Raw genomic sequence first — 15,250 nt, forward strand, 5'->3', positions numbered from 1 at the left:
TGCGTAATTTCTTGTTCTTGTTCAACAATGTTGACGAGTATGAACATTAACACCGGAATTAGACGTTTAGATTTGGCTGTGGGCATATAAGACTATTGCGCAGTTTCTGTTTCGCTTTGGCCGGGTGGCTGAATCGAGTCACAGACAGACCGACAGACAGACAGACCGAAATTTCTGCGTTTAACCCAAGGGCCGGTCATTTCCCCTTTGCTATTTAATCTCGCCCTCAACTTTCTACGACCCCGTATCTCCGCCACGCCTTTTACGCGGACGATATGACACTTCGGATAAACAAGGGCTCACCATTGGCTACCAACAAGATGCCCTGCAACAAACTATCGACCTCATTCTCCAGTATCTCGCGCCTCGCAGCCTAACTTGGACTCCCCACAAGTCCGCTCTCTTGGTTCTCCGCGCCAGAACCCGTGGCCGACCCCCGAGCACCACACCAGATCATCAAGTTAGCATAAAGGATACACTGGTGCCGCAAGTCAAAACCCTCCGAATCCTTGGCGAGCCTTTTCAGACGGATGGGTCTGGAGCAACTTGTCCACCTCATCCGGCGAATCTCCCCGCACAAGCACGGCCTGAGAGAACGAGGCACCTGCCGCCTTGTTCTCGCCCTCCTCCTTAGCCGCATCACATACACCACCTACGTCTGACACAAACCTCAAGAACTGAGTAAGCTGGAGGCACTCATTTGTCGGGCTTGCCAAAAACCTTTGGGTGAATCAGCGAGGATTTTAGGTAGCTCAGTGTGAAAGAATGAGTACTTCGCGTTGCGCACTTCTCTTAAATATGCTTTTTCTGCAATGTTGTATTTTTTCCATGCGCAAACCCTGTTTCTTCGCGACACGAAAAAGGCGTTTCTTCTTGTTTTCAAGTGTTTTTAATGACTTCGTAAACCAGGGTTTTTGTCGGGTGGCACGGAAATTGTTAGGTTAGGAATGAATTCAGCAGCTAACCGGTTCATCTTGTTTTTGAAGAGTAACCAGTTTTCGTTAATAGATCGATCTCAAAAACCGTCCTGAAACGACGGAAGAAAGGCATCAGGTTCACGAATGATGGCCTCATAGTTCCCCTTATCATAAAGTCAAGTTTTACTGCAAGCTTGACGTAATTCAGAAACAAAGGCAAAATTAGCGTGAATGACTTTGTGATCACTTATTTCATTTAGATATGCTATAGAAGACAGGCTGCCTGGATCCGTTGTTAAGATTGAGTCAAGAATATTTGCGGTATCGGAAGTGACTCGTGTAGGTTGGGATATCAGCTGAGTGAGATTAAAGTTCAGGCAGACGTGAAGGAATTCGTTAGCTTCTTTTGCGTTGGGTGCTGACAAGTTTAGGTTCGTCCAATCGATGATCGGAAAGTTAAAGACCCCAAAGAGAAGGACTCGAGCATTTGGGTATTTGTTCGAAAGTTTGGTTCAAACACTGTTAAGTTCGCGAGAGAAATCTGGACTGCTTTTAGGGGGCCTGTAACAAACACCTAAGTGCACCGACTGTGGTGTGGAACGACAGATCAACCATACGATTTCGAGGTCAGAGGCTATTCTGATAGCAGAGAATGAAAGTTGTTTGTTTACAGCAATGAGAACGCCCCCGCCACGTGTGCCGGGGCGATCCTTTCTAAAGAGATTGAAGTTGGGCAAGTCGGTCAAAACTTCGCCGTCGGTGACGTCAGAAGTCAACCACGTTTCGGTTAGTATAAGTAAACTGCTACTGGATAAAGATACAAGGTTCGACACGTGGTCGCGTTTAAAAAGAAAGCTGCGAATGTTTGTGAATCTAACCGAAAAACAGAGATTAGCTTTGTGACCAAGAACGGAACCATTTAACGATCTGGGGTGGGAAGGGGGTTGCTACGATTTTTCTTCGGCAGTTCCAGTTGTATCGTCGAAAACGTATACCGTTTAGAGCCTATAAACAATGTTTTGTACCGTAGAAGGAAAGGACCCGATTTTTCTTTAGCAAAGGCGAAAAGGTGCTTCCGCGCGTTCCGGACTTGCGGCGAGAAATCTTCCCCAATGGTAAAATCGGTATTTTTAAGTTGAGGACAATTAGCAAGGACAGCTTCCTTGGTTTTGAAAGAGGTGAATTGGGCCGACACCGGTCTGGCGAGTGGCGGCCAAGATGGTAGGCACGCTCAATTTACTTTGATTCAATAGATATTTTGAAGTGGTCCCTGCAGAACGCAGTGATTAACTCCTCAGACTGTACGTAGGTCTCAGACGGTGTGTCGTCCGCTTCTTCCAGCATGTTGCGCGACCCCGAAAACAAACAAATACACAAAACACATTTTCCCGCGTGCCTCTTGAAACGATTTAATTTGCCTCGAAGGCCATTGGATCGCGAGGAGAGACATCTTTCGTCTGATCCTGCAATTTTTAAGGGTTACAAGCCTCAGCGAATCATGGGGGATTCCCGCGCATAGCGGTAAAAGGTGATGATCGGGTGAGCAATTGCTGGCATACCACGCAAGGCTAGGTCCACCCGTCACTAAACATCGCCACCATCACCACCACTAAACGCAGTGCGTGGTCATCATCGTCATCACCATCAACAACAACAACGTATTCAAGCCCACTGTACAGGAGGACCTCTCCCATCGACTTCCAACCGCTCCGGTCCTGCTCTGCCTGAGTCCGTTCTTATAGCCTTCGAACTTACTCTTCTCGTCTCTCCGTCGAACTGATGGCTTCCGCCGCTTGCTTCAAGACTGGTATATCGGTGTCCAGTCTGTTATCCTGGGGGCCCACCGGTTGCCGTTTTGTCTCAGTCTATATCCAATCCAAGGCCATTTCTTTTTCTTAATTTCAACTGTATCCTCTACTCGAGTTCGTTCTCTGCTTGCACTCTGGGTTTTTGACCTACATATAACTGTGGCTCGTGTTTGTTTCATCTCGATGCTTCTGCTTTACTCATTACTGTGTTCGGGAATACTGGTGAGCCAAAGCCAAGTCACACACGCTTCGTTTACGTTGTGCACTCCGAAAAGGTCTTCGATTCGAGGGTAATGGGAACATTTGGATGCAGTGGGCGGAGCGAATGACTTAGATGTTGTTGACAGGTGTATGGCGGGCGTAAATTTAGCCATAGCGCAGCCCTGGGATGACGCATGCCACTATAACATCAGAGAGAGCCAATGATGGCAGCACCGCTTGAACAGCTCCGAAAGCGTAGCAAACAGAATGAACGGGCACTAACTTGGCCAGGTATCAACAGCATGATTATGACGATGATGGTGTACGTTTACATCGCCTATATTACCCTATTCTATTAGTTCAGCGCCTCTAGCCCGATACAACAGTTGTTTGAGCTATCCCTAGGGCGTGGTAGAATTTGATTGGTGGGTTGTGAGCCCTTGCTAATCCCTCTAGGAGGACCGCGCAATGATCGACAGTGACACCATAATCGTCACCGTCGTCATCGCTGTGATCGCGGCAACATGCCTCGTACATTCCACTGCTCTTTTTCCTTCCTTCCGTTACTTTTTTATTACTTACGATTTTACAGTTCTTTTATGTGCCATATCTCGTATTCGGGCAATTTATCTGTCTCTCAATATATATATATATATATATATATATATATATATATATATATATATATATATTATTTCTGAGAGTAGTTTGTTTCCCTCGGTGAGCGCCCCTTTCTTGGCCAATCCCCCTGAGAGGGTACGGGCCATTCTTCTGGCGCCATCACCACCACCATGTCTCGAGCTGGCAAAGAGGACAAAGAAGCCCACGCGCCTTTCGGATCCTCGTAAGCGCCCGTCCAATCATCAAGAAATCTATCCAAGCGACCACCCGCCCTCAACCTCTTCCGGCAGCCCTGCAAGTCGTGGCCCTGTTCCTGACCCTGCATCCTGTCGTGTTACTACTTCCCCGCTACACACCCTCCGGTCGTCGTCTCCCAGTCTGACAGAGATTAGGAGTGCGAAGGGGTGGTAGGAGGCCATCATGGAGGAGCGCATCAAGTGCGGCCCCATCGTTGAGATGCAGGGTGACGACATGTCCCGCGTCATCTGGGACCTGGTGCGCGACAAGCTCGTGCTGCCCTTCGTGCATGCCGACCTCAAGGTATACATCTATATATGCTGTGTACCTTAAGTCAGGGACGGCTTGGAATTTCGAGTTTACGGCGCTCTTTAGCCTTCATGGGCCACTACTACTACTAACTCCTACAGGCGTTCTCTTTCCCCGCATTAGGCTATGGCGTGTGGTATAGCCTAGTGCGGGGGGAAGTGAAGATGCGAGGGAAAGTGAAAGTGAACCGAAGGGCAGCTTCCTGATTTAGTTCAGCCACCTCTCTATGTTCAATGCTTGTATAGGCCTTTTGGGGTTCATAAGCAGGAACAGTGGTAAAAGCAGTCTGTAGCCAATTTAACGAGGCTCTCAGACTACCGTACCCACGCCAAGACCCTGACTGCAGTGTGTGATCTTTAGTTTGTGATCATACAAGGGGATGCAGTCGCATGTGAGGGTTAGGAAACAAGCGTCATTGATTTGTTATCGTGTAGAAACAACAGCGGAGACATTCTGGTTTCGTTAGTCGAGAGGAGTAATCTGCGAATTATGAATACCTTCTTCCGAAAAAGCAAGAACCGAAAATGGACTTGGAAAGGACCTAATGGTGAAACTAAAAACGAAATTGACTTCATTTTAACTGGCACTCCACGCATGGTTCACGACGTCCAGGTGATTGGCCGGATTAAAACAAGTGATCACAGAATGAGGGTCGTTTCAGCCTGGATTTAAGAAGGGAAAGATTGAAGATGCTAAAACGGAAGACGCTTATAACCTTCCCTCCGTGGGACGGAAAGTGGCAGAATTCCGATTGTTGCTTGAAAACAAATTTTCTTTGTTGCCTAATGAAAACAATGATGTGTACTCTCTCAATTATCATTTCACAAATGCGGTCATGGAGTCAGCACTAGCCATAGGATAAAAACAGCCCGCATTCGAGTACAAGTTATCACAGAAAACTGAAGACCTTATTGACCAGCGCCGGAAAATGTTAGTCCGCACTCCGCGAGACCAAATAGGAACGGCAAAGCTCTCCAGATTGATCAGCAAACGCAAGACTGCCGACATCCGTGCTTTCAATGCTACAAGAACTGAAGAAACATTAAAACAGGGAGAGAGTTTTAAACAGACTAGAAGAAAGCTCACTATTGGCAAAAATAGAATGTATACACTCCGGGACGCCAGTGGTCACATAACAAACAATATTGATGACATACTAAAAATAGCCGAGGAATTCTACAGAAACCCGTTCAACTTCTATACCTCTGACTCAGAGACAGGTTATTCCGTAAATGCTGTCGATCAGGTTCCGCCGGTCACGACACATGAGGTAGCGACGGCGCTCCAAGCAACGAAGAAAAGCAAAGCTGCAGGAGATGATGACATTACGTTTGACATATTCTGCCTCAGATGGCACGTTATGCTAATAAAGCTTGCAGCCGTATTCTCGCAGTGCTTGAACTCTTTAATAGTTCCAAAGGAATGGTAAAATGCGAGTTTAGTTTTCCTACGCAAGAAAGCTGATGCCAAAGAGCTTAAAAAGTACAGGCCCACCAGCCTCCTCTCCGTTACCTACAAATTATTTGCCAAGGTAATTTTCAATCGCATAAGTGCCACGGGAACAAGCCGGTTTACGAAAGGGATTATCAATTTTAGACCATATTCAGGCTATGAAACAGTTAATTGAAAAGTGTTCAGAGTATAATGCACCGCTGTATATGGAATTCATAGATTATGAAAAGGCATTTGACTCAGTGCCCACTTCTAGGAGTAATAAAGCCGTTACATGATCCCGGCGTCGACGAGGCATACATTGCGCTATTTGAAGATATGTACGACAGATGTATGGGAACTGTACGGCTCCCTCACAGAACTTGCAAATTTCCTATACAAAAAAGGGGTCCGCAAGGGCACACAATATCTCCGCAGTTATTTACGGCCTGTCTGGAGGGTGCGTCAGAAGATTAAGTGGAGGAAAACCGGGGTACGGATCAATGGGGAATATCTCAGTCAGCTAAGGTTTGCCGACGGCATTGTCCTGTTCAGTGAAGGCAGCTAGGATTTGCAGCGCATGCTTTCGCTCGGCGAGTGTGATTGCGGGCTTAAAAATTAACACAAAGAAATCCAAGGTAATGTCGAATGAGCACGCCAAGATACATCTGCCAGGTAGGCAATGAAGTCTTGGAAACAGTCACCGAATACGTGTATCTCGGGGCAAGTCATAGCTGCTGATCCAAACCATGAACGGGAAATTACCCGCAGAATAAGCATAGGGTGGGCTGCTTATGGTAAGAACTCAGATATCTTGGCTGGTAATTCAACGCAGAAATTTCGGCTAGTTAGTGATATGACTTCGACATGGTAAAAAGCGCACTTAGACGTTGACAGAAGAAAGGACAGTGACAGTGATGTTTGGCGGTCGTCCCGTGTCACTGTCTTTTCTTCTATCCCCGTCTATAGCGCTTTTTACCATGCCGAAGTCGACTGGTAAGCTTCCTCTGTCACTCGAAAAAAGCTTGTATTTAATCAATCTGCTCTTCCAGCAATTACTTGTGGGGCAGAAACTTGGGGCCTCACCAAAGGACTTATTGAAAGGAAACTTAGATCGGCACAACGGGCCATCGAACGCCGATTGCTAGGGGTCACGCTGGGGGGCAGGAAAGCAGCCGCATGGATAAAGAAACAATCGACCACATAGTAATAGGATGCGAAAAGATTCAGCCGGATAGAATTGGGGGGAAAGTCCTACTTCCTGAGGCACTGGGCTTCGCAATTGATGGAAGCATTAACTGGTCAGCAGTAGGTATTACTAAGCAGCGGCTAGAGTATTGGTGGAAAAAAAGCAGGGAAGTCGATAAAATAACATCCCAGCCAGGGGTAGCGGCAGGGCAGAATTAAAAAGAAATCCGAGTTGAGGGACTAAATTTAAATTCAAACTACTAAGATAGGCTAGATGGCGCACGCCGTCATCCCGATTCAAAGGGGAGGCCTTTAATCATCATCATCATCATCATCGAATTAGGGAACAGACCAAGGTGGAGGACACTCTAGTTGAAATTAAGCGAAGGAAATGGGCATGGGCTCCTGTAATGCGAATGAGGGTCAACAGCTGGACCACCCGCTTGACAGAGTGGCTGCCAATAGATGACAAACGCAAAAGGGGCCGGCCGAGAACTCGATGGAGAGATGAGCTCCGTAAATGTTGGGGGAAAAACGTGGATTCAGCTAGCACTCGATAGGCGTGACTGGAGATCTTTGGGAGAGCCTTTCGTCCTTCAGTGGACAAAACTGGCTTGTGATGATGCTGATGAAGATTATGATAATGGATGGGACGACCATGTGACGCGAAGACTGAGAGCAGATGGGGTAGCATTTCGGCTGGCGTACCCGCAAATTTTCCCGCCATTTTTTTGCGGGGCTACCATGGTTGCCAGACCAGGACTGCCCTCTGTTGATTAGCTCGTATCATCCGTAAAGGCCGCGGATCTGTCAGCCCTCTCTGGGTATACAAACCCCTGCGCGCTCGCGCCGCGGGCTCGGGCTCTAGCCCGGGTTTTTTTTCGCTTCGTCGCATGGTTGCCAGACCAGGACTGCCCTCCCCTTTACGGACTGCCTTTACGGGCCCCATACGTTTGTAGTACCTCCCGTGGGGACGAAACGAAAAAAAACCCGGGCTAGAGCCCGAGCCCGCGGCGCGAGCGCGCAGGGGTTTGTAACCAAAGCGGGCTGACAGAACCGCGGCCTTTACGGGCCCCATACGTTTGTAGTACCTGCCGTGGGGAAGAGGCGAAAAAAACCCGGGCTCGAGCCCGAGCCCGCGCGGCGAACGCGCAGGGGTTTGTTACCAGAGCGGGCTGACAGATCCGCGGCTTTTACGGATGATGCGAGCTAATCAACAGAGGGCAGGCCTGGTGTGGCAACCATGGTAACCCCGCGAAAAAATGGCGGGAAAATTTGCGGGTACGCCAGCCGAAATGCTACCGCAGATGGAGCAGGAGAAAAGAGAACGGAAAGGCGGGGAGGTTACCCAAGCCTAGAGCCCGGTTTGCTTCCCAGCACTGGGGCAGTGGTGTTCCGGGGAGAAAAAGAGAGGGCAGGCGAAGGCCCGGGAGGAGATAGGATCGGGAAGGCGCACGCACTGCGGTCCATTTTTGGACACTATATATGCGTTCTAAGCTCGTGTCGTTCAGGAAAACTAGAAGGGCTTTTGTCGCCTTCTGCGAAGTCGATTGAAGGCCCTGGCAACGCAGGGGCCATGATGCCAGGCAAATAGTAAGAGAAACCACAAACTTACGGCAGCGACGAGGTGAAGAAATTCGGGGGGCAAGAATAGATTCGGACGGTGCGGCAAAAGAACGGTTGGAAAATGCGGTGGAGGGCTGCACCCAAAATCGTCTGTATGTGTGTATCTTATAAAAAATTGAATATGACATGCTCGTTGAATGAACGTGCTAATAAAAACAAAGTCAAGATTTCCAGTCAGGACAAAGGGAAAGTAGTTCGTGAGTTGCTTGCGTGAAAATAGGAATTTTTGAATGGTGGCAAAAAAACGATAATAGAGGAAAACTCAGAGTGAGATCCGAACCCATGCACCCCCTTCGGATAAACGCGTTTGATGCCCCACCGACTGTTCTACAGGAGCGGCTGAATTCCACGCTGTTTTCTGTGTATGTCTTGCCGGCGCACAGAGACGCTCCAACAATACTTCCTGACACGGCGTAGACGGTCGAGTCGTGCATTGAAAAATAAAACTCACCCCCCCCCCCCCCCCCGAACCATGAAGATTTGTTACTGTATCGAGTCGTCAGGGTTGGAAACCCGTCGTCTTTCAGGTTCATAAGACACGCGCGTGGAAAAGGAGTCAAAGTTAGGAAATGCTGTAGCATGCGTATGCATTTAAGGCGTTTATACAGCGCTTTTCTTTTTAACGCGCACGCATTGTTGACGACTTTCCCCCGAAGCTTGTTTATCGGCCCGTAACGCGTTGCGGAATGGGATCCTTGGGAATACGGGGAACATGTTTACTAAAAGATCTTACGGCCTTACACACGCATAGTTGTACACGTGTGAAGATGAGCCCTTGTAGAGAATGATTTCGCTCTCCCCGCCAACTCCAAAGTCGGGAGCTCCTGTACAAATTTCCCTTCCCACCGCCCGGTCGACCTCTGCGCATGCAGACGTTCGACCTGTCCATCCGGAACCGCAACGAAACGGAGAACCTGGTGACACTGCAGGCGCGCGACGCCCTGCGCACGCACCACGTTGGCGTCAAGTGCGCCACCATCACGGCCGAGAGGGACGTTCTGGAGATGTACCAGCTCAAGTGCATGTGGAAGTCGCCCAACGCGCTCATCCGGAACTCCCTGGGAGGGGCCCTCTTCCGCGAGCCCATCATCTGCGCCAACGTGCCGCCGCTCGTCAAGCGCTGGCGGAAGCCCATCGTCATCGCCCGGCACGCCTTCGGGGACCAGTCCATGGGCAGGTAACGTCACGAACCGGCGGCGGTGTGTTGTTCGCACGGGCCTTACAACCTCATCCGGACATCAGCGGATTGGCGACAATCTTTCCCGTGGAGGCTCCGTGTGTTGCTGCGATGCCCGAATGTCAAAGGAGCCCTGAATGTCCGCGCATGCTCGGCCTAGCGGGCGGCTAGGATATTATGGCACCGCCGAGGGTGCCGCAACGCGCAGTGTTACATTGGCGAAGGAGTCCCTAAACTGCAGGCTCCTTTGCCTCCTTCATGTAGTGGTAGCGTACTGGGCCAGCAAAGTTTCTGCTTTGGTGTTGACGACAAAAAGCCGAAGGCAAACTTTATTCGTTTACCGCATGGCGAGAGATGAACAGCGACGATACAGGAACATCACCCCTTTGGGCGAGATTACAGTAGGACTCAAACAGAGCGACAGCGGGATCCGATGTTGTCAATCGAATTAATTATGCACCGGTAGGAACCGCGTATATTTATCCCCCGAAGCGCTAACGGACGAACTTTTGCACGCGGCACGAAATAGTACACAAGCACACAAACACCCTTTCTCGGGTTCGCGGGAGGCAGCAGTAGCGGCGCGCGTTAAATATGAGAGGGAGGGGAAAAAGGAAATCTCGGTGGATGGCGTCCACTGCAAGTTCAAGTCGCTACATGCCCCCGGTTGTCCCAGATTTTGCAACTGCCGCGGCTTGAGTCATCGCTTACCCCCCCCCCCCCTTCCGGCAGGCGCATGTAGCGCATGTAGACGGGTTTCCGTCAAACCCTCGACTTCGTGTAGCAACATGTTCGAAGAAGGCGGGCTCCCCCACCAAGCACAAGAGTACTTCGCCACACTGCACCAATATGTACGCGCGCGCAGGTTAGCAGCGCTTTGGATCGTAACAGCAGGATCAGCGCGACCATTAACGGCAGGTGGGTTCCCACTGCTCTTCACTACGCTTTTTTTTTTCGTGTTGAAATACGTCCTACGCCTGTTTTGGCTTTTCGAGCGAATGCTACGTTAACAAAAACGCCCGCGCCTCCACGGACCAGCGGTGGTTTGTTAGTCGCGTGGAGGACGTTACTATGCCCGTTTGAGTTATGCTTTCGCACGTCGGTAAGCTACTGTACCATCGATTTTCTCTACTCGTCATGCATTTTAGTTTGTTTCATCTCTGGCTCTTCGACGTCGGAACGTAGGCAACTCTCTTTCAAGCCAGTCACTGTACCTCGACGATACGGACCGTACTCGTACGCCTCGGTCTTTATATTAAAAAAAAAAAAACGGAGTCCCATTCGTGGCAACAGGGCGCAAAAGGTAGAGTTTCTCTAGCGGCCAGATGTCTGTATGTGGTCTCTACATTTGGTTTTCCCGCTCTTCAAACCAATTCGTAACGTATATTTGCCGTACGACCACTTATTTCCGTCGGGTCCAGGTTACCCAGAATGGGCTGTTGAACAAGTTAATCAAACCGTGCGAAGAAACCGCGCAATGGACGCGAAGCTGCGCCACAACAGGCCCAAAACAACCGTCGCTAAAGCAGACGACAAAGTCGTACCGCCGACGAGCCCGCCGGCGAGCAGGCACTCCCACGCGGGGAACGCTGGGTAAATTCGCCGCGCCATCAACAGTGTGTCCCGTGAGTGAAACCCTCCTGCGTTTGGGACGCTGCCCCCGCGAATTCCAGGTAACCGCTGGCAGAATCTCTGGTTTCACTCTTTGTAGAGCCACGTGTGTGAATTCAAGTGACGTTGCATGGGCAATTGTGGGTGTCGTTTAAAGCTTCGCTTTCCAACCACCTTCACAGCGTGGATTGTAGCCAAATTTTTTCCGTTCGATTATCTCGAATTATAAGTAACCAGCCCCGTTCTATATCCTGGATGTCACGTTCCGCCAAATGAGACAGTTGTACTGTACTGCATTTTAAATGCAGAGCATTTGTATAACTCACGATGTCACCCGTGCGTCGGCGTCCGCAGCAGCCAGCCTCCCCCTACACTATAAAAAGAAAAAGAAATAACAGTTACTGGCGCCTGGTTTCGATCCCACGACCCTGCGGGCGGAACGCAAGGTACATGGTGCTCTACCCACCGTTGATGACGGCCTTTGAAGAGTGGAATTCTATAAATGCACCCAGCATTGTTTGCGAAACAGGCACCACAAGTTTATAGTAGTATGGGAGCACAAAGGGGAAGACACGTGCAGTGTGTGCGCCACAAAACGACACAGAATCAAAGGCTGCGAACGCGCCTTATACCCTCGACTCATTCAACTACGTCGTCAGCGGCGTGCGTTGGCGACTCAGCGGCGTGCTGCGTGCTGTACACGTGATAGCACCAACCCCCCAAACACTAAACGTTAACGCAATACACCCACCCCCTATAAAGCGGGTTGGCGCGGGCTCCACTCCAGTCAACTCCTGCGCTCTACCACCACCAACAACTACCACCAACTGCCACCACCACCACCACCAACCCTACGCCACGTAAACGACCCCAATGCTCTGCATTTACTCGTGTCCCTCGCGCGGGGGCATGTGACGGAGAATTTTTTATTTCTTCTAACCTTCAAGCTCGTGTGCATAATCTATCGGGATATTTTACGGGGCATCTGCATTGGTCAGCATATATGCATGCTGTGGGAGCGCGCAGTCAGTGTTCACCCCACCGCAGACTCTACCCTTGCTGCAGGGACTTCGTGGTTCCCGGCCCGGGCACCCTGGAGGTGTCTTTCGTCCCAGACCAGGGCTCGCCGTACAGCATGCACGTGTTCGACTTCGAGGACACGCCGGGCGTGGCGGCCGCCATCTGCAACACGGACAAGTCCATCACCGAGTTCGCCTACACCTGCTTCCAGTTCGCCCTGCGCCGCAACTTCCCGCTCTATCTGAGCACCAAGGAGACCATCCTGAAGAAGTATGACGCTCGCTTCAAGGACATCTTCGAGCACCTCTACACCAAGAAGTACGAGCGCATCTTCAAGCAGCAGGGGATATTCTTCCAGCACCGCCTCATGGACGACATGGTCGCCAGGTACGCACATGCTGCAGCTGCCGCTGTTGCTTTGCGTTCGGGTATGTGGTACGCCGGATATAACGACTTTATTTATGAATCGATGACGTCGATACAACCGTCCTCGAGTAACGAAAAGGCGATGGATATTGTCTCACCGTTGAGAGATGGTGATCGTGCACGCGACGCCCGTAAACAGCCACTCCCTTAGTTTAAGAGCGTCAACGACGGATGCCGAAGTAGATTTCGTGATCTAATATTTGCCGCTCCATTGCACACTCCTATTGCAGCGACAGTCGATTTCACTACTTACTCTACGTTTAGCCCGGGAAAGTCACGAAGCAGCATTCGTGGCTCCATCAGGAGATATATACCGCCGTAAAGTGACCATGGTGTTCGCATTGCGGCTTGTGGTGGGTAGATCTGGCTCGGACGAACCTCCACACGCGGCTGCCGTGTAGACGGCACAAGCGTGAGAGGCAGGCAAGAGACAAAGGCCAACCGACGCCAGCCTCCAAGGGGATTTATTCCCAACCCCCCTCCCCTAGCGCTTTCGTCTTCGTCGTCGACGGGTCCCGTGTTGCTCGAGCGGCCGGAGTCTATCGACTCCCGGCGCTACAGGTGGACGGTGCTTGGGTCCAGGGTGGAGGGGAAGTCCAGGCTCCTTCTGCCGCCGCACGCGGCCGTGATGTCGCCGCTCGCAGCGGCCGGCCGCCGAGCGCCGCAGCAGAAGGCAACGTTTATAGAACCAAGGTTGGCAGAAGGCTCCCCTCGCCACAGCTAGAGTGTACTAGAAGTTTTAGTACACTCTACCACAGCCGCCTCCCGCCGAAGCGACTCTCGAGCTCCCAGCCTCCAAGTGCGCCGGTGGCGCCATCTCACGAGGCGCAAGTGCGCCTCCATATTGTTGCCATCCTATTGCGCAATCCAGCGCAAGCCGCGTCGTCGTCAAAGGGCCGCGCGGTTAGCGCGGTCTCGTAGCGCTGCCGCGCACCGAGTCGGGATCGCGGATTCCCACAGGCTCGACGCATTTCATCCTGGGATTTTTCTCACGTTCCATGTTTGATAGCAACTTTGTCATTGAGCATGCGCAGTGTGCATGCCTGCTCGCAACCTGTTCACCTACAACCTGGCACTGTGTCGTCCTGCTGACTCATCGAATAAGCGATGAGGAGGCTAAATTTACCACTAGGTTTACCATTACCTTAATGGTACGAAACACCAGTAGGAAGACTGGTAGGTAGGAAAACATGGACCAAACATCACAAGCTTACGCAATTTTAAATGAGCGTAAATCTTTCTCACTCCCCCCAGACACAAGCACACACACCCACGCGCGCGCGCACGCACGCACTTAGACAGAGAGAAAGAAATTGAATCTAAAAACATATCAACTGCGAGAGACACGAACAAGTTTATATTAGCGGAAGTGACACGACGCGAGTCCGATGTGAGTGTACGAAGGAGTTCCAAACGATATCGCCATGCGGCTTCCGCAACACTGCGGAGAGGTACAGCATTTCTTATAACCCGACCAACAACGTGATGACTTGTGAGATAATCAGTAGCGTCGTCGTCATCTTAAGCACCCTCTAAGGTTTCATGCGCGATTGATTTGCAGGTCCCTTCGCATGGAGGGCGGCTTCGTGTGGGCCTGCAAGAACTACGACGGCGACGTGCAGTCTGACTTCGTGGCGCAGGGCTTCGGCTCTCTGGGCATGGTAACCAGCGTGCTGATCTGCCCCGACGGCAAGACCCTGATGGCGGACGTGGCCCACGGCACGGTCACCAAGCACTTCCGGCGCCACCAGGCGGGCTTCGAGACGTCCACCAACTCCATGGCCACCATCTACACCTGGACCAAGGGCCTGCACCACAGAGGCAAGCTGGACGGCAACTCCAAGCTCGTCTCCTTCGCCAAGACTCTGGAGAACGTCGCCCTGGAGCTCGTCGAGTCGGGCTTCATGACCAAGGACCTCGCGCTGTGCGTCAAGGGCTTCAACAATGTGCAGCGCGTCGACTACCTCAACACGTTCGAATTCATCGACAAGGTGGCCGACAATATGACCACCAAGTACAAGCAGGTATTCACGGAGGAAGACGCCTGAATGGATGAGCACCACGTGTGGGCTTGTCGAGTGCTTCGGCCGTTTGCCTTGCCACTTTTTTCATCTTTATTCGTGGTCTGTCATTCTATGTATTTTTGTTTGCAAACGCTTTTTGAAATCGTGATTTACAAGCAAAGTGTAATAATAAAACGCCGCTTATATTGCCGATTCATCGTTTGGTCATTCGGGTTGTCCTCACTGCTTCCTTGGGGTTTTTTTAAGTGGCGTGGCTGCGCTGAAAACACATGCGTGTGTATCAGCGTGCGTATGTACCAGCAAACGCTTAAAAGGGCACGTGTAAAAGCGAGTTGAGTTTGAATCGGTACGTTATAGTGCCCTGATTACAAATAAACCGCTGGCAGCAGCAGCAGCAGTAGTCGACGCAAAAAAGGCCCAAACAGAGAGGTATACCCTCTCCGTACAATCTTCCCCTATAATTTGCGACATCACAAATGACTTATGAAGCAGTATTGGTGGAGCTTGCCGAAGCGTTTAAAAGCCAAGCTTTCTATGCCTCGCTGCTGGCGACCGCCCCGTCCCCAAAATGCACTGCAGGAAAGCCGACTTAAAACAACGGGTTACACAAAATGGTGATGATGATTAGTGAAGGCACATCACGCGCCCCACGCA

The 15,250-nt window shown here is 50.8% G+C and overlaps 1 protein-coding gene across 1 annotated transcript; it reads left to right on the plus strand.

Moving 5' to 3' along the window:
• The first annotated feature begins 3,967 nt into the window (after nt 1-3,967).
• On the plus strand, nt 3,968-14,620 carry LOC144148438 (isocitrate dehydrogenase [NADP] cytoplasmic-like). Its single transcript, XM_077679973.1, has 4 exons — nt 3,968-4,087; nt 9,211-9,515; nt 12,192-12,533; nt 14,134-14,620. Exons 1-4 carry the CDS (start codon nt 3,968-3,970, stop codon nt 14,618-14,620), a joined length of 1,254 nt encoding a protein of 417 aa, XP_077536099.1.
• The last annotated feature ends 630 nt before the right edge of the window (nt 14,621-15,250 follow it).

The sequence above is a fragment of the Haemaphysalis longicornis genome, unplaced genomic scaffold (genome assembly GCF_048455015.1).
Source record: "Haemaphysalis longicornis isolate Haplotype H1 unplaced genomic scaffold, Haemaphysalis longicornis Haplotype H1 scaffold_8, whole genome shotgun sequence".
In the NCBI taxonomy this organism is placed as follows: domain Eukaryota; kingdom Metazoa; phylum Arthropoda; class Arachnida; order Ixodida; family Ixodidae; genus Haemaphysalis; species Haemaphysalis longicornis.

What these genes read in the sequence shown, in the direction of transcription:
- LOC144148438 (XM_077679973.1), top strand. Translation starts at nt 3,968, where the DNA reads ATGGAGGAGCGCATCAAGTGCGGCCCCATCGTTGAGATGCAGGGTGAC. An exon ending in TCGTGCATGCCGACCTCAAG is followed by an intron (nt 4,088 to 9,210) that starts GTATACATCTAT and finishes CTGCGCATGCAG; the next exon opens with ACGTTCGACCTGTCCATCCG. An exon ending in ATGGACGACATGGTCGCCAG is followed by an intron (nt 12,534 to 14,133) that starts GTACGCACATGC and finishes ATTGATTTGCAG; the next exon opens with GTCCCTTCGCATGGAGGGCG.